At 39.3% G+C, this 17,525-nt stretch overlaps 1 protein-coding gene across 1 annotated transcript in view; it reads right to left on the bottom strand.

Moving 5' to 3' along the window:
* Positions 1-17,525, bottom strand: part of Cic (capicua) — a 37,936-nt gene that overhangs the window by 10,288 nt on the left and 10,123 nt on the right. The window contains exons 3-22 of the mRNA XM_064040938.1: positions 16,554-17,231; positions 14,455-14,610; positions 13,979-14,171; positions 12,028-12,127; positions 11,248-11,478; positions 9,986-10,125; positions 8,928-9,081; positions 8,474-8,570; positions 7,709-8,392; positions 7,049-7,135; positions 6,528-6,615; positions 5,432-5,644; positions 4,764-4,894; positions 4,201-4,380; positions 3,703-3,804; positions 3,199-3,321; positions 2,708-2,871; positions 2,319-2,428; positions 1,542-1,765; positions 246-372 (exon numbers count right to left, since the gene is read on the bottom strand). Coding sequence (XP_063897008.1) covers positions 246-372; positions 1,542-1,765; positions 2,319-2,428; positions 2,708-2,871; positions 3,199-3,321; positions 3,703-3,804; positions 4,201-4,380; positions 4,764-4,894; positions 5,432-5,644; positions 6,528-6,615; positions 7,049-7,135; positions 7,709-8,392; positions 8,474-8,570; positions 8,928-9,081; positions 9,986-10,125; positions 11,248-11,478; positions 12,028-12,127; positions 13,979-14,171; positions 14,455-14,610; positions 16,554-17,231 — 3,982 coding nt within the window. The remainder of the gene's footprint in view (positions 1-245; positions 373-1,541; positions 1,766-2,318; positions 2,429-2,707; positions 2,872-3,198; positions 3,322-3,702; positions 3,805-4,200; positions 4,381-4,763; positions 4,895-5,431; positions 5,645-6,527; positions 6,616-7,048; positions 7,136-7,708; positions 8,393-8,473; positions 8,571-8,927; positions 9,082-9,985; positions 10,126-11,247; positions 11,479-12,027; positions 12,128-13,978; positions 14,172-14,454; positions 14,611-16,553; positions 17,232-17,525) is intronic.

Here is a 17,525-nt window from a genome sequence, read left to right as displayed (position 1 = left end):
TATATTTGCCATGTTTAGAATATGATCTTGGGAGAAAAAATATAGGTGTTTTCAAGAACCAGTGAAGCAAATCTGAGGAGTTTTTAAACAACTAATAGATTTTTTTGCATAGGGATACAACTGTAGACAACAACAATTGCTGTAGACAACATGTTTCAATCATGAAATTTTATTGGTTGTTCTCCGCTTCGGTTTGGTAGAGTCTGGGCCTAAAGCTGCATAAGTGAAGTATGGTGTATACTCACAAGGCGAATTATCACCGATACTCCTCTTGACGAGCGTGAAGCTCTTGAGCACGGGGTTACTGAGCGTCGACGTCAACGGCGTTGAAGTCGGCGTCAGAATCGTATTCGACATGCCACTTGATATCACCTGTACGATACAATGAATAAATTAATGTGTTTTTTAGAAGTAACATCCATTAAAGTTAAAGAAAAATATGGGAAATTCTAACTATGGCAGGACAGTTAATTTGTATCTAAATATTTGTTTAAGGCCGGCAATACACGGACCGCTTAAAGCAGTCAGAGGCAACTGTAGGCGATCATAAAATTAAGGAAAAGTTAGTCGGATGACTGACACGATGGACATCGGCCGAGGAGTACGCTACCTGCACTCCACAAGTGGAGGTAGGCGAGTTCATGATGGACGCTATGGCGTTGTCCAGCGCCGCCTGCGTGGACAGGTTGGGCGTGCTGAGCGAGATGCCCTGCACGCTGTGCGTCAGGCTCTGCGTGCTGGACGCGACGGACGTCGGGTACATTACCTGCACTCCACACGTGGAGGTCGGCGAGTTCATGATGGACGCTATGGCGTTGTCCAGCGCCGCCTGCGTGGACAGGTTGGGCGTGCTGAGCGAGATGCCCTGCACGCTGTGCGTCAGGCTCTGCGTGCTGGACGCGACGGACGTCGGGTACATTACCTGCACTCCACACGTGGAGGTCGGCGAGTTCATGATGGACGCTATGGCGTTGTCCAGCGCCGCCTGCGTGGACAGGTTGGGCGTGCTGAGCGAGATGCCCTGCACGCTGTGCGTCAGGCTCTGCGTGCTGGACGCGACGGACGTCGGGTACATTACCTGCACTCCACGTGGAGGTCGGCGAGTTCATGATGGACGCTATGGCGTTGTCCAGCGCCGCCTGCGTGGACAGGTTGGGCGTGCTGAGCGAGATGCCCTGCACGCTGTGCGTCAGGCTCTGCGTGCTGGACGCGACGGACGTCGGGTACATTACCTGCACTCCACACGTGGAGGTCGGCGAGTTCATGATGGACGCTATGGCGTTGTCCAGCGCCGCCTGCGTGGACAGGTTGGGCGTGCTGAGCGAGATGCCCTGCACGCTGTGCGTCAGGCTCTGCGTGCTGGACGCGACGGACGTCGGGTACATTACCTGCACACACGTGGAGGTCGGCGAGTTCATGATGGACGCTATGGCGTTGTCCAGCGCCGCCTGCGTGGACAGGTTGGGCGTGCTGAGCGAGATGCCCTGCACGCTGTGCGTCAGGCTCTGCGTGCTGGACGCGACGGACGTCGGGTACATTACCTGCACTCCACACGTGGAGGTCGGCGAGTTCATGATGGACGCTATGGCGTTGTCCAGCGCCGCCTGCGTGGACAGGTTGGGCGTGCTGAGCGAGATGCCCTGCACGCTGTGCGTCAGGCTCTGCGTGCTGGACGCGACGGACGTGGGGTGCGGGGAGCTCGGCACTTGGTTCAGTAGAGGCTTGTTGATCTGCGTGAACGCTGTCCATTGTCTGTGGCTTTCACCTGGGAATAAAAGTGTTGGTTAGTGTTTTTATCAAGACAGCGCGTGACCACATCATGTGACCTCGCCACATGCTTATTTTCGGAGAGGAGCTTCTGAGAGGCTGAGCGGCAGATCGAGTAATGTACTCTATATTATTTATGTGTCTCGCGCTCGGCTCGTGCGTCTACTGAAAGCAACATGGTGACCGCCCCAGTCACAGCGCGTCGCGCATGCGCATATTTCCGTCCCACCCCTCCACCCCTTACGTCTCTAAGGGTGCACGTAGCTGGAGCAAGTTAACATGTGCGAGTGACAACTGACAAGAGCACGCGGGTGGCTATGTTGCTTTGGTACATCCCGCACGTTTTTAAAATGAATGTGCAAGCTACTTGCACCGTGTAGTACATGCACCCTAACGTATATTCCAAAAAACGAGCGGGAATGCGAGTGCAGCGGCGACTTACGGAAGTGCGCGGGGAAGTACAATTTGACTTGCAACAGAAAACAGATTTTTTTTCATATTAACATTATTATAATACATTGTTAAAGTGATAGATTAAAATAAATACTTACTGGTATCAGCATGAGTAGATTTAAAGGCACCGCCAGTCGGCTGGAAGCCTTTAGGCCCGCCCGGACTCGACGCTGTGATTCCGCCGAGAAGATTGTCTGACGAACCAGCTCTGTAAATACGAAAGGTTTTATAGATGTATAAAATATTTTAGATGACCCACATCCAGCATTATCGTGTAACCCTCACAGCCTACGTCTCGCCTCGCTACCCGCGTTCCATAAAAGTTTCCCTAATGAATTTGCCAAAGTACAATATAAGAAAGAAGAATGAGAGAATAAAACATATTGCACCGACCTCAAATAAAATTAGGAACAGAGTACAAATAAAAAGAAGAAATATGAACTTTCGAATTTTACTCAATAAGTATTATGGAGTTATTGAAACTTACCTAGCTTTAATAGGTTTAGGCCTTCTTGTATGGTCGTGGTGAGACGGCAAGTAGTCCCTCGTGTCCAATCCTTCGGAGTCCGAGTCTGTGACCTTCTCTCCGCATTTGAGGTCAATCTCTATGTTCTGTACCGCTGGCGGTGGTTCCTCTAGGGGTTGAGATGGCTGCAAATAAATTAAATTAGTTAGACAATGCTAGATACGAAGAATTATGAGGTAAAGTAAATTGGGTGTTATATTTTAGTTGTGATTCATATTTCGAACAAAATAATATAACCGGCAGCAGTAGCGTAACCAGCTAGGAAAAAAAAAGATACCGACGAATTGAAAACCTCCTCCTTTTTGGGAAGTCGGTTAAAAATGGTAATTATTTTATTTGCTGAATTTTCATTTAAATCAAGACATTTTTGGATACAGATTTTCATCTGCATCCTACCATGCCGTAACTAAAATAGGAACAAACATATGTTTTAATAACAATATAGTAAGTACCATTTGCTCATCGTCACTGAGCTGCGGCGATCCCATATGGGCGTATGTCGCGACCGGCACGGGCAAGTCCGAGTTGATCGTCAGAGATCCGCTGCTAACCACCTCCGATGGCGTTCGGGGACTCTGCACACAAAAATAAAATATTATACACTGAAAAATACTGCAAAGTAAAACGGTAAAGACAAATCCCACTAATATTATAAATGCGAAAGTCCGTGTGTTTGCTACGCTTTCACGCAAAAACTAATTAACCGATCATCATGAAACTTTGTACACCTATTTTTATTGGTGGTACTAGAGTAAACATAAGATACTTTGTTTTTTAATGAAAAAAAATCTCGCACTCCCGATGGGCAGTGATGAGGAATTTTTTGATACCATTTTGCAATTATTATTGTTGTTTTAAGATGTATATACAAATAAGTTTAATTTAATTATCTGTACATATTCTTGTAACATTGATATAAGGGTCACCTTACTGGAACTACTAAATAATATTCTTACCTGTGGCATAGATCCAGAAGGATCTTTACTGCTAGAAGACTTCCTGCGGTCTTTGTTGCACCATTTCCATTCCGGATGAGCTTTGAAGTGAGCTTCTTTCACCTGAAGGTAATCGAAACATCGTCATATAAACTAATACGATAAAAAAACATTTGTTTATTTTTTGTACACTAAAAGCTCCGAAACTACTGAACCGATTTGAAAAAGGTTTTCATTTGACAAATTCTTTCACTGTTCGAAAGCTGCACTCTTCCCGAGTAACATAGGCTATATTTTATCCCGGCACAGGCAGTACCTACTGGACGCTGTTGAAACCGCGGGAAAACGGCTAGTCTCCTTGTTGTATATAAAAACGAATTGCTGTTCGTTAGTCTCACTAAACATCGAAAATGGCTGGACGGATTTAACTTATTTCAGTTTTAAAATGTTTGTAGAGGTCTAGGGAAGGTTTTAACATTACGAAGTTTGTGGGATCAGCTAGTCTACAATAGCACGTACCTCGCTAGCAAGTTCGTTGTACTTCTGTTTTTCCTCAGGCTTGAGTGAGTACCACCACTCGCCGAGAATCTTGCTGACAGTGCGATTGTCTTGGTTCGGGTGCATTTGATGCACGATCTGCCGGTGGCGCTTTGAGAATATCATGAAGGCGTTCATCGGACGACGGATGCGACGCTCCTTCTGTGAAGGAAAATAATTAAATTGGATTTAAACTAGATAGAATACTGGGAAAGAAAATTGCGTGAGGAATAGCTGGTAAGTGATAAATTAATGGTAACATGTACCTTTATTTTCAAGTTAATCATGTATGCGACCTTAGCGTTCTTAAAATAATTTGATGTGTAAAAGATATGTAATTATTCAACTTGCGATAAAACGGTTTCATTTCTTTAGTACGATCTCGTACGATTGCCTTAAATACAAATATGTACATATATACGATCCAAAGAGAGTATGGAAAAAGAAAGCATGGTGCGCTGACCCTGAATAAAAATTGGGATAAGGGCAGGAGCACATTGATGATGACAAATATGGGTTCCAAATGTTGTTTTGTCCTAGGTTACCTTTTCCTGTGTAGCAGGAGAGTTAAGAGCGGAGGTGTTCTGTGAGGGTCGCTTGCTGGAGTCATCTCCGCCGACTCCGGAGTCTTCAGACTCGAACACTTCATCGTCCTCATCCATGCACATTGGCGGGTCTGGAGTACATTAGAAGTGTTATAACATAAGCTAAATGATTTAATAATGGACTAAAAAATAATGGACAAGTTTAAGGTTTTGAAAGTGGATTTTTTGTGCCTTTTCTATTATTCAAAACATTGAGACTTTTACCGATTAAAAAATTTAACTTTTTACTATGCCAAAAAACAATGGCTAAAAGTCTGGAAGCGTAATATTGCACCAGTTGAATCAAAGATATTTGTTGTATCCGAAACAAATCTTTTGACCTACACATTTAATCAAAGTTATCTGAAAATCAGCACTTTTACTTTTTAAGACAGCCCCAAGAAACTTTCCTTTTCTCTACTTTCCATGTTTTACTGAGAAGAAATGACACAATAAACTCCCCAGCTTCGTTTTCTTACCGATTTAAAAAACACGATGATACTTTTTTTTCTATTTCAAAATATCAAAAGCTGACGATCTGGGAGCCCCTAATATATTCCCGCTAAATCAAAGTTTTTTTTACCTTTAATACCTATACCACATCATCATAATACAGTAACAAAACATACCATTAGCCTCAGTCTTGATCTGATCTTCTGTCTTGATAAGCGGCGCCGGCGTGTGCGGAGTGTGCGGCGTGTGCGGCGTGTGCGGGGTACGCGGTGTGCGTGGCGTGCGCGGCGAGGGGGGAGCCGCCGGGGCCGGGGCTGTGCCACCCGCGGGGGGAGGGGACCCACTTAGGAGGGGCACTAGAGACTGCCAGGGAAATGTGTTGCCTGATACTGTAGAGAGAGAAGTGTATGACATTGTTAAAAGTATTCTCTGTATAATTTTATTATGTAATTGGTGTATGAAACCTAACGCAAAACAGTATACCATCCATTTTCCTGTTCCTTGTGGAGATTGTTGGGTTTCTATTGCACCGATTCCTTTCTGTGGGGACCACTCACATCACACATGTATAAATGTCATATATTTTTTACAGCTGCGTTAAGCCGCTAAATCGTAACTGAGGTATAAACATCAAAACTCATCTTACACATTTATAATAGTAGAATTAGAAATAGGATATTTTTTATTTTATTTATTTATTTATTTTATTTATTATACTTTTTGCACACATTTTACAAAAAAACAATGTACAAAGGCGGACTTAACGCCTTAGGCGTTCTCTACCAGTCAACCTTTAGGTGGAGGAGAAATTTCATGGCAGGTGCACTAAATATGTATATAAGAGAAATCGAAAATATATAAACGTACATAGACTTATTATACATACACATATATATATAATATTAAATAAACTTTAATACATATATAAATAACACAAAATCAAATGCACATGATGATATTCCTAAGCAACATTATTTTATTCAAATAAAACCACATGTGGTGTTAATAAAAGATATTTACGGAGATTTCCTTTATCTTTTCTCCACTTTTAAATCATATAAGTAAATTCACCTGTAATCTCTTAATTATGCCTCGCTTTGTAAAATATAAATTTACTGCACGTGGTAATTTCCTAACAACCTTATATCACCTACACATTTTTATTGTTACACATGCTTAAAAGTATCAAATTCAAATTGTCCAAGGCCGAATGAATCGGATTTACGATTACAATTTCCTGTGCACATAGTGTAGTAGTAAATGACAACTTACCGATAATAGTGTGTGACGTGGGAGGTGGCAGAACCGGTAGTAACTGGTTAGGATGCACTATTACTGCACTGCTGTTTACGTTGTTCACCTGGAAATGTGTTTTAAGGTTAATAGGAATAAAAATTGGGTTAATTAAGGGTATGTTTTGGTGTGTATCTTGCAGAAACTATAGTGATGGCATAAATGTAACATATTCATTCTATCCTTCCTTGATGGTAACGATATTAATTAAATATTCGCAAAACACATTACAATGATATTCTGCAGAGACTCAGGCTGATGTCAAAAAAATACCTTTAGTTTATAGTTAATAGTTTTAGGACCTTTTTATTATTTTTAGCATTCATGCTGAATGTTGATCAATTCATTTAGGATTTCAAATTTTTAAATCTGTCATCATCAATTTCAATGCCTAATTTTTGTGTATGTTACACAAATATAAAATATTAACTCCCTACTTTGCAAACTAATTCATAAAGTTTCAGAAAGGCCTCAAAATCTAGATAATATTATGTACTTACATGATCGCCATTATCTAAAGTCCGGTGTTCCGGCTCCGGGTCGTTGTTATTCAGCTGTTGAGTCAGGTGGTTTATCCGTTGCTCTATCTATATGTGCGACAAAATGAACAAATGTTTAGTGGAGAAAATCTTTGAAAAGAGTCATTGGCTTTATGTAGTTAAAATGGATAAAAGTTTACAAGCTAATTAGTATTAATTGGACATCGAAAAAAATACTTTAAAGAAAAAAAAATACTTTTTCGTAAATACATATCCACGATAATGATAAAGGTCTATACAGTGAGATATAAAAATCTTAGGGTAGCATTTTTTAGGTGTGCATATTTTGTCAAAAGCTTGGCCGGCTAATCCAAGGCAATTCAAATTATGTATTCGGCCACCTCCATGTATTAAATTCCAGTTACATATAGAATGCATTTGGAATCAAGTAAATAAAAAATATGCATTTTATCTAATTTGAATAAATAATAAAAATGCCTACTGATTACCGTGCTAGACCAGATACTATATCTCCTACGTAATATTGATACTAACGTATGCTAATCTAATTCGCGGCAAATTGGCAAAAGTTATTGCAAATTTTGCTTTCCCGGATTATTTACACTTACAATATCGAACAATATTAGTTGTATAAATCCACTTTTTAAAATATGTACTTACTTGTACAGTCTCCGCAGGCTCGTTTTTTATAAACACATACTTCTTTTCAGTAGTACTCTGAGGAACCATAGTGACGTAGTACCTCTTTACTGGGTCCTTAACGTCAGGTTCGACCACAGACAACAGCCGCGCTTGCAAGGGTGCCGGCTTCAAAATCCTCTTGTTGTCTTCCAATACGCGAGTCTCGGATAGTTCTGGGGGCCGAGTATCGATAACATTGCGGAGTATATTATTCTCTCTCTGCGACACTGAATGATCATTATCGTCGTACTCCGAGACTCTTCTATTCAGAAAATTTTCATGATTATTTAATGGGGGCGACATTTCCGTGTCGCGGCGGTATGTGTCGTGGATGCCGTTTCTATGGATCGGCTGGGTTCTGTAAATCTGTTCGACATCGATGCCGTTTGATGTCGGAATAGTTCGGGGAACTATGAGGTTGTGTGCAAGCTCGTTGGTACTACGAATAGTGTTGGCAATGCTTGTCTGTAAGCTCTGAGTACTCAAGTTATTCAAGTTAAGTGATATACTTGAAGGTAGAGTCAAGCTGGAGAGAGTAGTCGTAGCATTTATACTCGTGTGTATAGTGTTTTGTAAGTTCAACCCCGAGGTTTGTACGCCGATCACGTTGGACTGAGATACGTTGTTAGTTTGGACGATTGTTGGCCCGTTTCTGTTTTCAACCTGAGAAACAAATGTCTAATTTTACTTAAACTTACTGATTGCTGATAACTTGATGTTAATTTTCACAAGTTATTTTAGTACCTGGTAATGATAGTTAGGTCCTGGTGACACTCTGATGACGCTGGTAGCAACGCCTCCAACTGGTGAGTTCACTCTGCTAGGTCGAACTAATTCTGGCCTAGAAGACAAACACTTATGAGTTAATTCTAATGTAAAAACTACTTTAGGAGACAAGGCATAGAGCTCAATATTGCACGAAACCAATGTTATGTTGAGTAGTTTCTGCTTCAAGTTATCGGTACCCTACTTCATCCAAATAGGTTAATATTTATTGGGAAGGTATAACAAAAACAAAGTTGTCCATATATGCAGTTTCACTTTTACATCCAAATGCGAACTTATGTTCCAAGTTTACCGACAATATAAGCGACAAATGTTAATATGTCTAAGTAAACAGTTTTTTAAGAAAACGTTTTATGTTGTCAGTGAATTTGGGCCTATAGTACGTACGTATGTGTATAGTAGAACAAGTTACCTGATAAGATGATGATGGTACAACGCCGCTGGGTGGTGGGGCTGCGGCTGCGGCGAGGAGATGGGCACGAACAGATTGTTACGCAGGCCGGGGGACCCGCCCCCGCCTACTGGCGAAGCACCCGGGCTGCCCGACCGGGAGCTGCCCAGCGATACTGTGTAATACAAAGGATGTTATGAATAGATGAACTTTATCATGAAATAAGATGGGTTTCGAAACGAAAACGATTCGTATTGCGTACGGATGGTAGTTTGTTGATGATTTCCCTATGTAAAAAGATTATGGTCTGAGATTGAAAGTAAGTTATTTTCAATCACTGTCTAATTTGCTCACCTGTCAGTCAGGCTAGTTTTTGCTAAACTTCTAGTTAGAGTGTAACTTCTCGTGCTGCATAATTTGCATATTATTTACATCGCAGATGCAAATACTCACGTACTCAATCATAAAACATCAAAACAAATACATTTTTATCTTTTGCATCATAAACCCCTTACGTACAACCACTTATCTTTTTGATAATTATGACGACAATTGACAGGCTTTAATTATTGCATTGGCCTTTATAAAAAGTATTTAGGTACATGACATGCCAAGGGTGGAGAATGTTTTGATTTGGATTTCACGTCAGTATAAAATAAACACGATCGGTTAACGGCAATACGATTGGCTATGTATTTTGGGACTAAATCATAACCGACAAATACATGTTACAATTTAAACCCATATAATTATCATCATCCTATTTGATGTAGGTGGTTACCATCCAGATATCCTCAATTACTTATCCTTCACTTTTACTCAGTCATTGGTCGGAACTATCATTGATAATATAGGATTTCAATATTAATTACTAACCGTTTTCCCGGGGTTGTACAAGCGTCCCGTAGGAACTACTGCCCGTACCGGGATAAAATATAGCCTATGGCACTCAGGACCATTGTAGCTATCTATCAGTGAAAGAATTTTGAAAATCCGACCAGAACTTCCAAAGATTACCCCCTACATACAAACTTAAAATTTTTACCTCTTTATAATATTAGTATATAGAAGAAACTTACCCAGCATATTAGCGGCCTCAGTTTCATCGGAATCAAAGCGTCCCGTCACGCGGTAGTGTGGGGGCGTTGTGTCAGACTCCCTCGAAGTCTCGTCACCCTCGACTCCTGTGCCACTTGAAGATAGCGACTTACTGCTACTCCTGAAAAGGATACAAATTTTGAGTGTTTTTGAAAATGACAGGGATGTTAGACTTAAGGGTTTTTTGCAAAAAACTGATGGTAATTACTCATTTCACTCAAATTAGGCGAAGTAGCTATAATATAAACACTTCACTAATATTTGTGTAATCGAAATGTACATTAATTTTTACCACAATAATCCTCTATTTGTGTATTCTCTCCACAACTATGTTATAAGCCTCTGACAGATATATAATTTTTACCCATTTACCTCTAACAAGTTCAAAACTAAGTATGTATAACAATATATACCTAATAATTGACTCTATAACAGGCTCAAATCGTTCAATGTACTCAGGGATAAAATCAAACCATTCACGGTAAATTGATGAAGTGAAATATTATAGTTTTGATATTTACTATTAATAGCGACTATTGGGTAGGTATGTTGTAAATTGTAAATTCCAAAACAACAAACTCGAATCTATAATTAAATGGTTGTATAATAATGAAATCAGGAAAACGCAAATATTTAACCGATTTATGTTAAAACAGAAATAGTATAATTGATTATTTTTAACCCACTACTACCTCTCTGCTATATATTTTTATGTAATCAAAGAAATACATCAAATATATTCAATTTTCACTAGTAACGAAATAAACAAAGAGTTCTTTCCACATTTTTTTTTATTTTATGGTACCAAATTATTACTAAAATTCAGCTGCAATTTCATAGATTGAAAGGAAGGAAAAGCAGGAATGGGTCAAAATTCGCTTGCGGTTTCAGATTTGCTCTGGTGTAGTTAGGGAAACCCTGTTAATTTAAACAGCATCCTGAGCGCTACAATAATACAGAGGATTTTACTATTATTGTCTATACTTATTTCACTCACAAATAAGTGACACTTATTTGTAGTTGTGGAACTAGCGCATTTTTTCCCGCATGCCCAGGAATGCTAATATTTTAAATTCGTAATTATTAACAAGACAAACATACAACCAATTTGTTTTCATATACAAAGGCATGAGCCGTAAGCGAAACAATTTTGTTTTAGGCCCAAAAGCACGCACAGCAACAAAAGTGCGTTACGGCCCTTATAAAGAATATTCTTACTTCTATTATAGCTAAGTATAATTACCTCTGCTGCGGTGTATGAGCAGATCCTTGAGCCAGTGGGGTATTAGACGATCGAGTGACTCCCCTTAGAGACAGATGACGAGAACAGAACCCACGGCGCTGACTCTCCTTAGTACAGCCATCCTTCGAACATAGGCGGCGCCACTGTTTGCCGTTGAACTTCTTCCTGATACCAGTAGGGGTTGATACTACGTCCCCCTTCTTGTATTTGTGCGGGGTTGCCGCTTGAGATCTGGTGGAGGTAGATTGAAGATTTATTTCCACGATATATGTATGTTGCTGAGTTTATCATGTGGACTTTATACTAATTGAATCACAAATTATGATAAATATATAATAATTAAGTACTATCTACAAAACAAAGCAAAGTCTACAAATGGACCTTTTGAGGAACTGACTGATCGCTTCGTGCACTTCATTCGTTCATTCTATAACATAAGACTTAGACCCAAGTACACCGAAACGTCCGTTTTCTTAAAACAACTGTTCAATTTTCAAAGTTTCGCTCTCAATTTTCAAAGTAAACAGTTCGTTTATGTAGTCGGTGAATTTGGGCCGTAATAAAAGTCTATGTGATAGTGAGCGACACTGCACTATACCATAGACTAAAACTGTTTTTTAGTATTAAGTTATTTTGGTTTTTTAAATTCTCATTGTGTGTGATAGGTATGCGTCTGCGCAAGAATAAATGATTTTTCTTTCTTTCTTTCTTCTTTCTAGTGGAACAAAGTTTGAAAAATTCTCTTCTTACTCTAAATAATTGTATAGGTAAATAACTGACCTAGGAGTAGGGGGTTGAGATCTGGGTGTGAGGCTGCGCTCCAACAAACTGGAGGTACTGCCTCGACTCTGAAGACTGCTGCGCTTGCTGTTGCTGCAATCTGCTGACAATACACACTGTTATTCAAATATAAGCCCTAACACATAGTTATCAAGGTTGATTATTATTCAAATGTGTCATTTGAGCAGTGGAAGTATATGTACAGGAGTGGAATTGAATGGATTGATAATGAATCTTGTAGACTGGTAGACTTGGACCAGGGCATATAGTTTTCTTGGAAAAATCGATAGGAATTGCAAACATTGAGAAATATGACGGTATTGAAAAGAAATATACGAGTAATATTTTGAATTGCTCTACCATTATTCACATTTAAAACTAGACATTCTGACGCTGACTGAAGAATTTAATTAATGCACAGCAAATAGTAAACAGAGTCATAAAATGGGTCACATTTACGTAGCAGCTTGAAATGCGTACGCGTTTGTGTCAAAATAAAAAAGTGTTAGGAATGCTTGTATCACAATCATGTGTGACTAATAGCCTAATGCCTAATACACATCGCGTCTAGACCGGCAAAAAACATCACAAAGATATATGAACATATCATCTATTGAAGAACCATATTGTTGCTATAAAAATGATTTAAAAAATTGTTGGTCATAAATATCAGTCGACAAGGAAATTATAATGTTAAACTCAGTAAAACATTACATTTGTTTGGCAAATAAAATATCGTATTTTGGGAAATAAAATATCGTTTTATCCGCAAAACAACGGTAGCAGACTATATAGCGGTGATTGAACGTGGCTTCTAGGCCTATGCAAAAGATCGAGTACCGACCACCATATATTCAGAATACCTTCACGATGACCATATTAAACAAATATTTTGCCGTTGTTACCATGTGCACTACAGCTTGCTGAGATCCTAATATTATAAATGCGAAAGTAACTCTGCCTGTCTGTCTGTCTTTTCTTCACGCCTAAACTACTGAACCGATTTGTGTGAAATTTGGTACAGACATAGTTTGAAACTTGAGAAAGGACATAGGATAGTTTTTATTACAAAAAATAAATAAAAATAAAATTATTCCGGACATATAGCGCCATCTATTGGTCAAATCAAAAATCTGCTGGTAGTCACTATTCCACGCGAACGAAGTTGCGGGCAAAAGCTAGTTAACACATAATGTATAGTTTTGTGACACATAAAATCCACACATATTTCCAAACTCAATTCTATAAGATGTCGACACTGAGTTGCAGCCAAAATGCATAAAGCATGCATTTCCGTTTAACAGTACAACTGCACTAAATATCTCGTGATCGTGACTCAGAAAACTTTCACATTCATAAAAAACATTAATCGTGGGATTATGTGTGAAATATTTTTGTCGTGAAAACACGCCTGCTGACATTGTATGCGTTTTACCTAGATGTGGCATGGAAGTGAATATTGGGTGTGGCTAAATGGACGTAGAATTATTTCTATGAAAATTCTTTTGTATCATGACCGGTGTAATTGAAGTCACTTCTAGTAGGAGATGATTATTGTATGTTAGTGAAGTGACGAGGGTAAGCTCCAATCATGCGGATGAGATGGTGAAAGGCGATTAAACTCAAGGATTTACGGATCGCGTCTCAATGAAAGTTGGGAACAGGTCAATGGCGACCCTTTTTTGTGTGTGTGAGGTCCTTACAAAAACAGGTATCCTGTGTTATCGATTTTGCGTTCATCGAGTGTAACGGCTAAGGTGTAGACATTCCTTGAAGAAATATCTGTCCTTTCATACGCATTTCTTACCCTGTTTTACGGTACGGAAAATCGACATCATTATGTCCTCGTAAAGAAAACCGGGGGGAAGTCTAATAAATACGCCATATTTTTTGACCAATTAATGAAAAAAAATCTTAAACATTTAATTATGTATAAAAAATCCATAGTTACCCATATGCGAGACATCAGCTGGGAACATGATATCTTCCCTGCGCAGATCATCATCGCTCTCGCCGTAGTCGTCGAAGGGCGGTCGCTTGCGCAGGTCGTCTATAGAGCCGTTGGACAACGCGCCTACGTTCACCACGCCGCCTGCGCCCGCGCCGGGCATGGGGGACGACGTGTAGAAGTTGTCCCCACCCATCTGGGTTAAGTATTTTATGAAAATTAGTCAATGCAAAAAAAAAATAATTCCAGTCCAGGAAAAAGGCAGAAATTTTGTAGTCTGGTAACTCTATTATTATTTTGTTTTGAACACATGTCAAGAAAGAGTGCGAAAACTTATAGGTGAATATAGTTACGGCAATATAGGTAAAACCAAGAATTTAACTTTTTGTCTTCGAAAACACAATTTGGTGAATTGTATATTATTTTTAAGTGACCCATTATATTTATTATGTATAAGTAGGCATATCTAGTGGTTTTACCTGTGTAGGCACATGATGTATACGAAGGGAGGGGTGTAGAGAGGACGCGGCGTGAGTGCCAGCGTCCTCCAACTCATCAGCCCAAGGAGGCTGTAACAGCCTGATGTCTGCACGTTTCACTTCCACCATCTCCTTGCACAGATCTCCGTCAGATACCTGGGTGAAATAACTACATATTAGTCGATATAGAGAACATAAAGTAGTTAGAAACTAACTGGGTCACTAATTGATCGATCAACACATAGAAACGTAAAAAAAAAATGGAACCATGTGCACAAATACATACGTTTTTACATGACATTGATGTGCATAATATTTTGGGAAATCCTAAGAACGTGTGTGAAGAAATCATAAAAAGAGTTATGTTATCATCATTTCAACCATAGGACTACATATGTACACTGCTGAACATAGGCATTACCACGTAGGGAGGAAATGGGCTTCCCCCAATGATTTCCAAACAAACATAACTAGAGTTTACATACAACTTTACAAAATAATTGACAAATCTACCAGTTATCACAAAAATAATAGACATTTACATAATGGTTAATTAAAGTTCTACAACACGTTCGCTTGGAACCTCAATTACAATAGTTTCTAGGAACACACAGCGTTATGATTGTTCGGTTTTGCCACATGGCATCATGATCTTTATCCTTCACGTATTCTAAAAAAAATATTAGTCACTCTATATTTACATTTGAAGACGCATTCTCATTATACTGAAACAGGCGAAATATCTAGGATTGGAGGTCTTGTATTTAATTAAAATATGTAAATACAAAATATGTACCGACCCTTAGTCTGCATTCGTTAATCAAAATGTAACTCCTTGCAATTAACAAGGAGAAATTTAAAAGTTCCCATTTTCTGTTCTGCCTTATAATTACCGTGTCTTTATCCAAACTAATATTATAAATGCGAAAGTAACTCTGTCTGTCTGTCTGTCTGTCTTTCTGTCTGTCTGTCTGTCTTTTCTTCACGCCTAAACTAATGAACCGATTTGTATGAAATTTGGTACAGACATAGTTTGAAACTTGAGAAAGGACATAGGATAGTTTTTATTACAAAAAAAAAAAAAAAAAAAATTATTCCGGACATATAGCGCCATCTATTGGTCAAATCAAAAATCTGCTGGTAGTCACTATTCCACGTGAACGAAGTTGCGGGCAAAAGCTAGTTATAATATAAAATACAAAACCCCTCATTACATTTCTTAGTAAAATTTAAATAATTTTCTTATTGGGCAAAGGTCGTTTAGATACTGTCGTGCGTATTCGATAAAAAGGGGAAATACATACTTAGGTAATAAATAGGTACATCTAACTCCTATTAGTAATAACTTTCTTTGTGTATGAATAGTGCATACTAATATTAGCACTGCGTAATTATTCAAATTTCTTTTATATAACATCAAATTGTCTTTGTCAACTGCATGCGCTGGGCAAAAAGCAATTTGTGGTCATGCAAGCTAGTCAAATATTTGATAAGTGAACTACATATTGCATGTTGTTATAATTGGAAGTCCCATACTGCCATTTACAATAGTTATTTTTTTTTTTCAATTTTATTTCTATTTTGGTATTCCCATAAAAAGGAGAAAAAACGTTGCTATATTTTAAATAAACATTTACACAACTTGTAGAACGAAGAAAATAAAAGAAATGGTTATGTAATAGTCACTTATCTACATTCGAAAACATTCTAGTCAACTAACCAGTAAATAGCTGCGTTAAAAGCCAATTATAACTTTCAAGATAAGCATAGATTTTATTCTATTTTTTGCGTTCAACCACAAAACGCTTGAAGGCGTTCATCCGAAACATCCTAGATATCCGATCGCAGAAAAACAACGAGGGCAAAAAGTAACTAGTTAATCCACTGTTCCTAGAAACTAAAAACAGTACTATGCAGATCCGAAGTAAGATGCCACTTCAACTTCATGTCTATGAACCCAGATCGACGAACCTTTATCATGTCATAAATACCCCAGACGAAAATACCGGTGTTGGAATTCAAATATTATTATCATGGGGAAACCCTTATTCAGTTAGAAACTATAACAGGATATTATTTAGAAACCAGCTCATCCTTACCTTAACTCTGATCCTTATAGGAGAATTAAGCACTTCGTAAACGAGACCTTCAACGAAAACATTTTGCACATTCTCCCGGTTAGCGTCCGTAGTCCTCACGACACACAGCGACCCCATGAGCAGATGGCTCATTTGGGGGCTCGCGTCACTGATCACATCGTTTTTATTCACACCGAACACGTCACTGTACTCTACGGGCTCGCTCTCCAAGCCGTCGAGTTCCACTATCACTTTACAACCTTCAGCTTGACGGATCACTCCCGGAACGTATAGGCCGCGCTGTTTCGCCAGCACCCTGTGGTCCCGCCATTCAGACAAGTCGATGTTGGGGTATGTGATGTACGACTTGAGCTCTGAAGGCGGGGACGAGTGCTGGATGATTGGGGAGGGCTGCAGCACAGATTGCTGATACTGCGGCTGGTATTCCACTGGAAGGGGAGCGTTGACTGTGTTGTTGTTGGAGCTCATTTCTTCCAGAACAGAGGGGTCGAATTTCCGTTTCTTGGGCAAGTTGCGCACAGGCGCCTGTGTCGGTGTTTGCTGAGCAGCCGGCTGAGCGTTGCCGCTGCTGGCGTTACCCAGGTTCGTAGGGTTCGCCATGGTTATGTTGGTAGTAGGATGCGTCGATGATTGAGACAGGCTCACTGTGCCTACGCTACTTATCACCGAAGCAGGTATCTAGAACAACAATAACAAAAATAAATAAATGTACATCGTAAATGACATTGTTTATTAACCTACCTAGCGAAAATCCTGGATTTTCCTTATTTACATTAAATTGAGACGAAGAACTTGTACACAAAATGCTAACATTATTTTTGAATAAACACTCGTTAAATGAATATAAACAGGAAGACAAAATTTTTTTTTAAATAGGCAAAATGTAGCCTCACAATTGCAACCACAAATCAGACTCAGATTTTGCAAGAACAAGTTAGTTGGTTCAAACAGACGTCACAGTACCTTAAATAA

The sequence above is a fragment of the Helicoverpa armigera genome, chromosome 23 (assembly GCF_030705265.1).
Source record: "Helicoverpa armigera isolate CAAS_96S chromosome 23, ASM3070526v1, whole genome shotgun sequence".
In the NCBI taxonomy this organism is placed as follows: domain Eukaryota; kingdom Metazoa; phylum Arthropoda; class Insecta; order Lepidoptera; family Noctuidae; genus Helicoverpa; species Helicoverpa armigera.
This window is presented reverse-complemented; position numbering and strand designations above follow the sequence as displayed.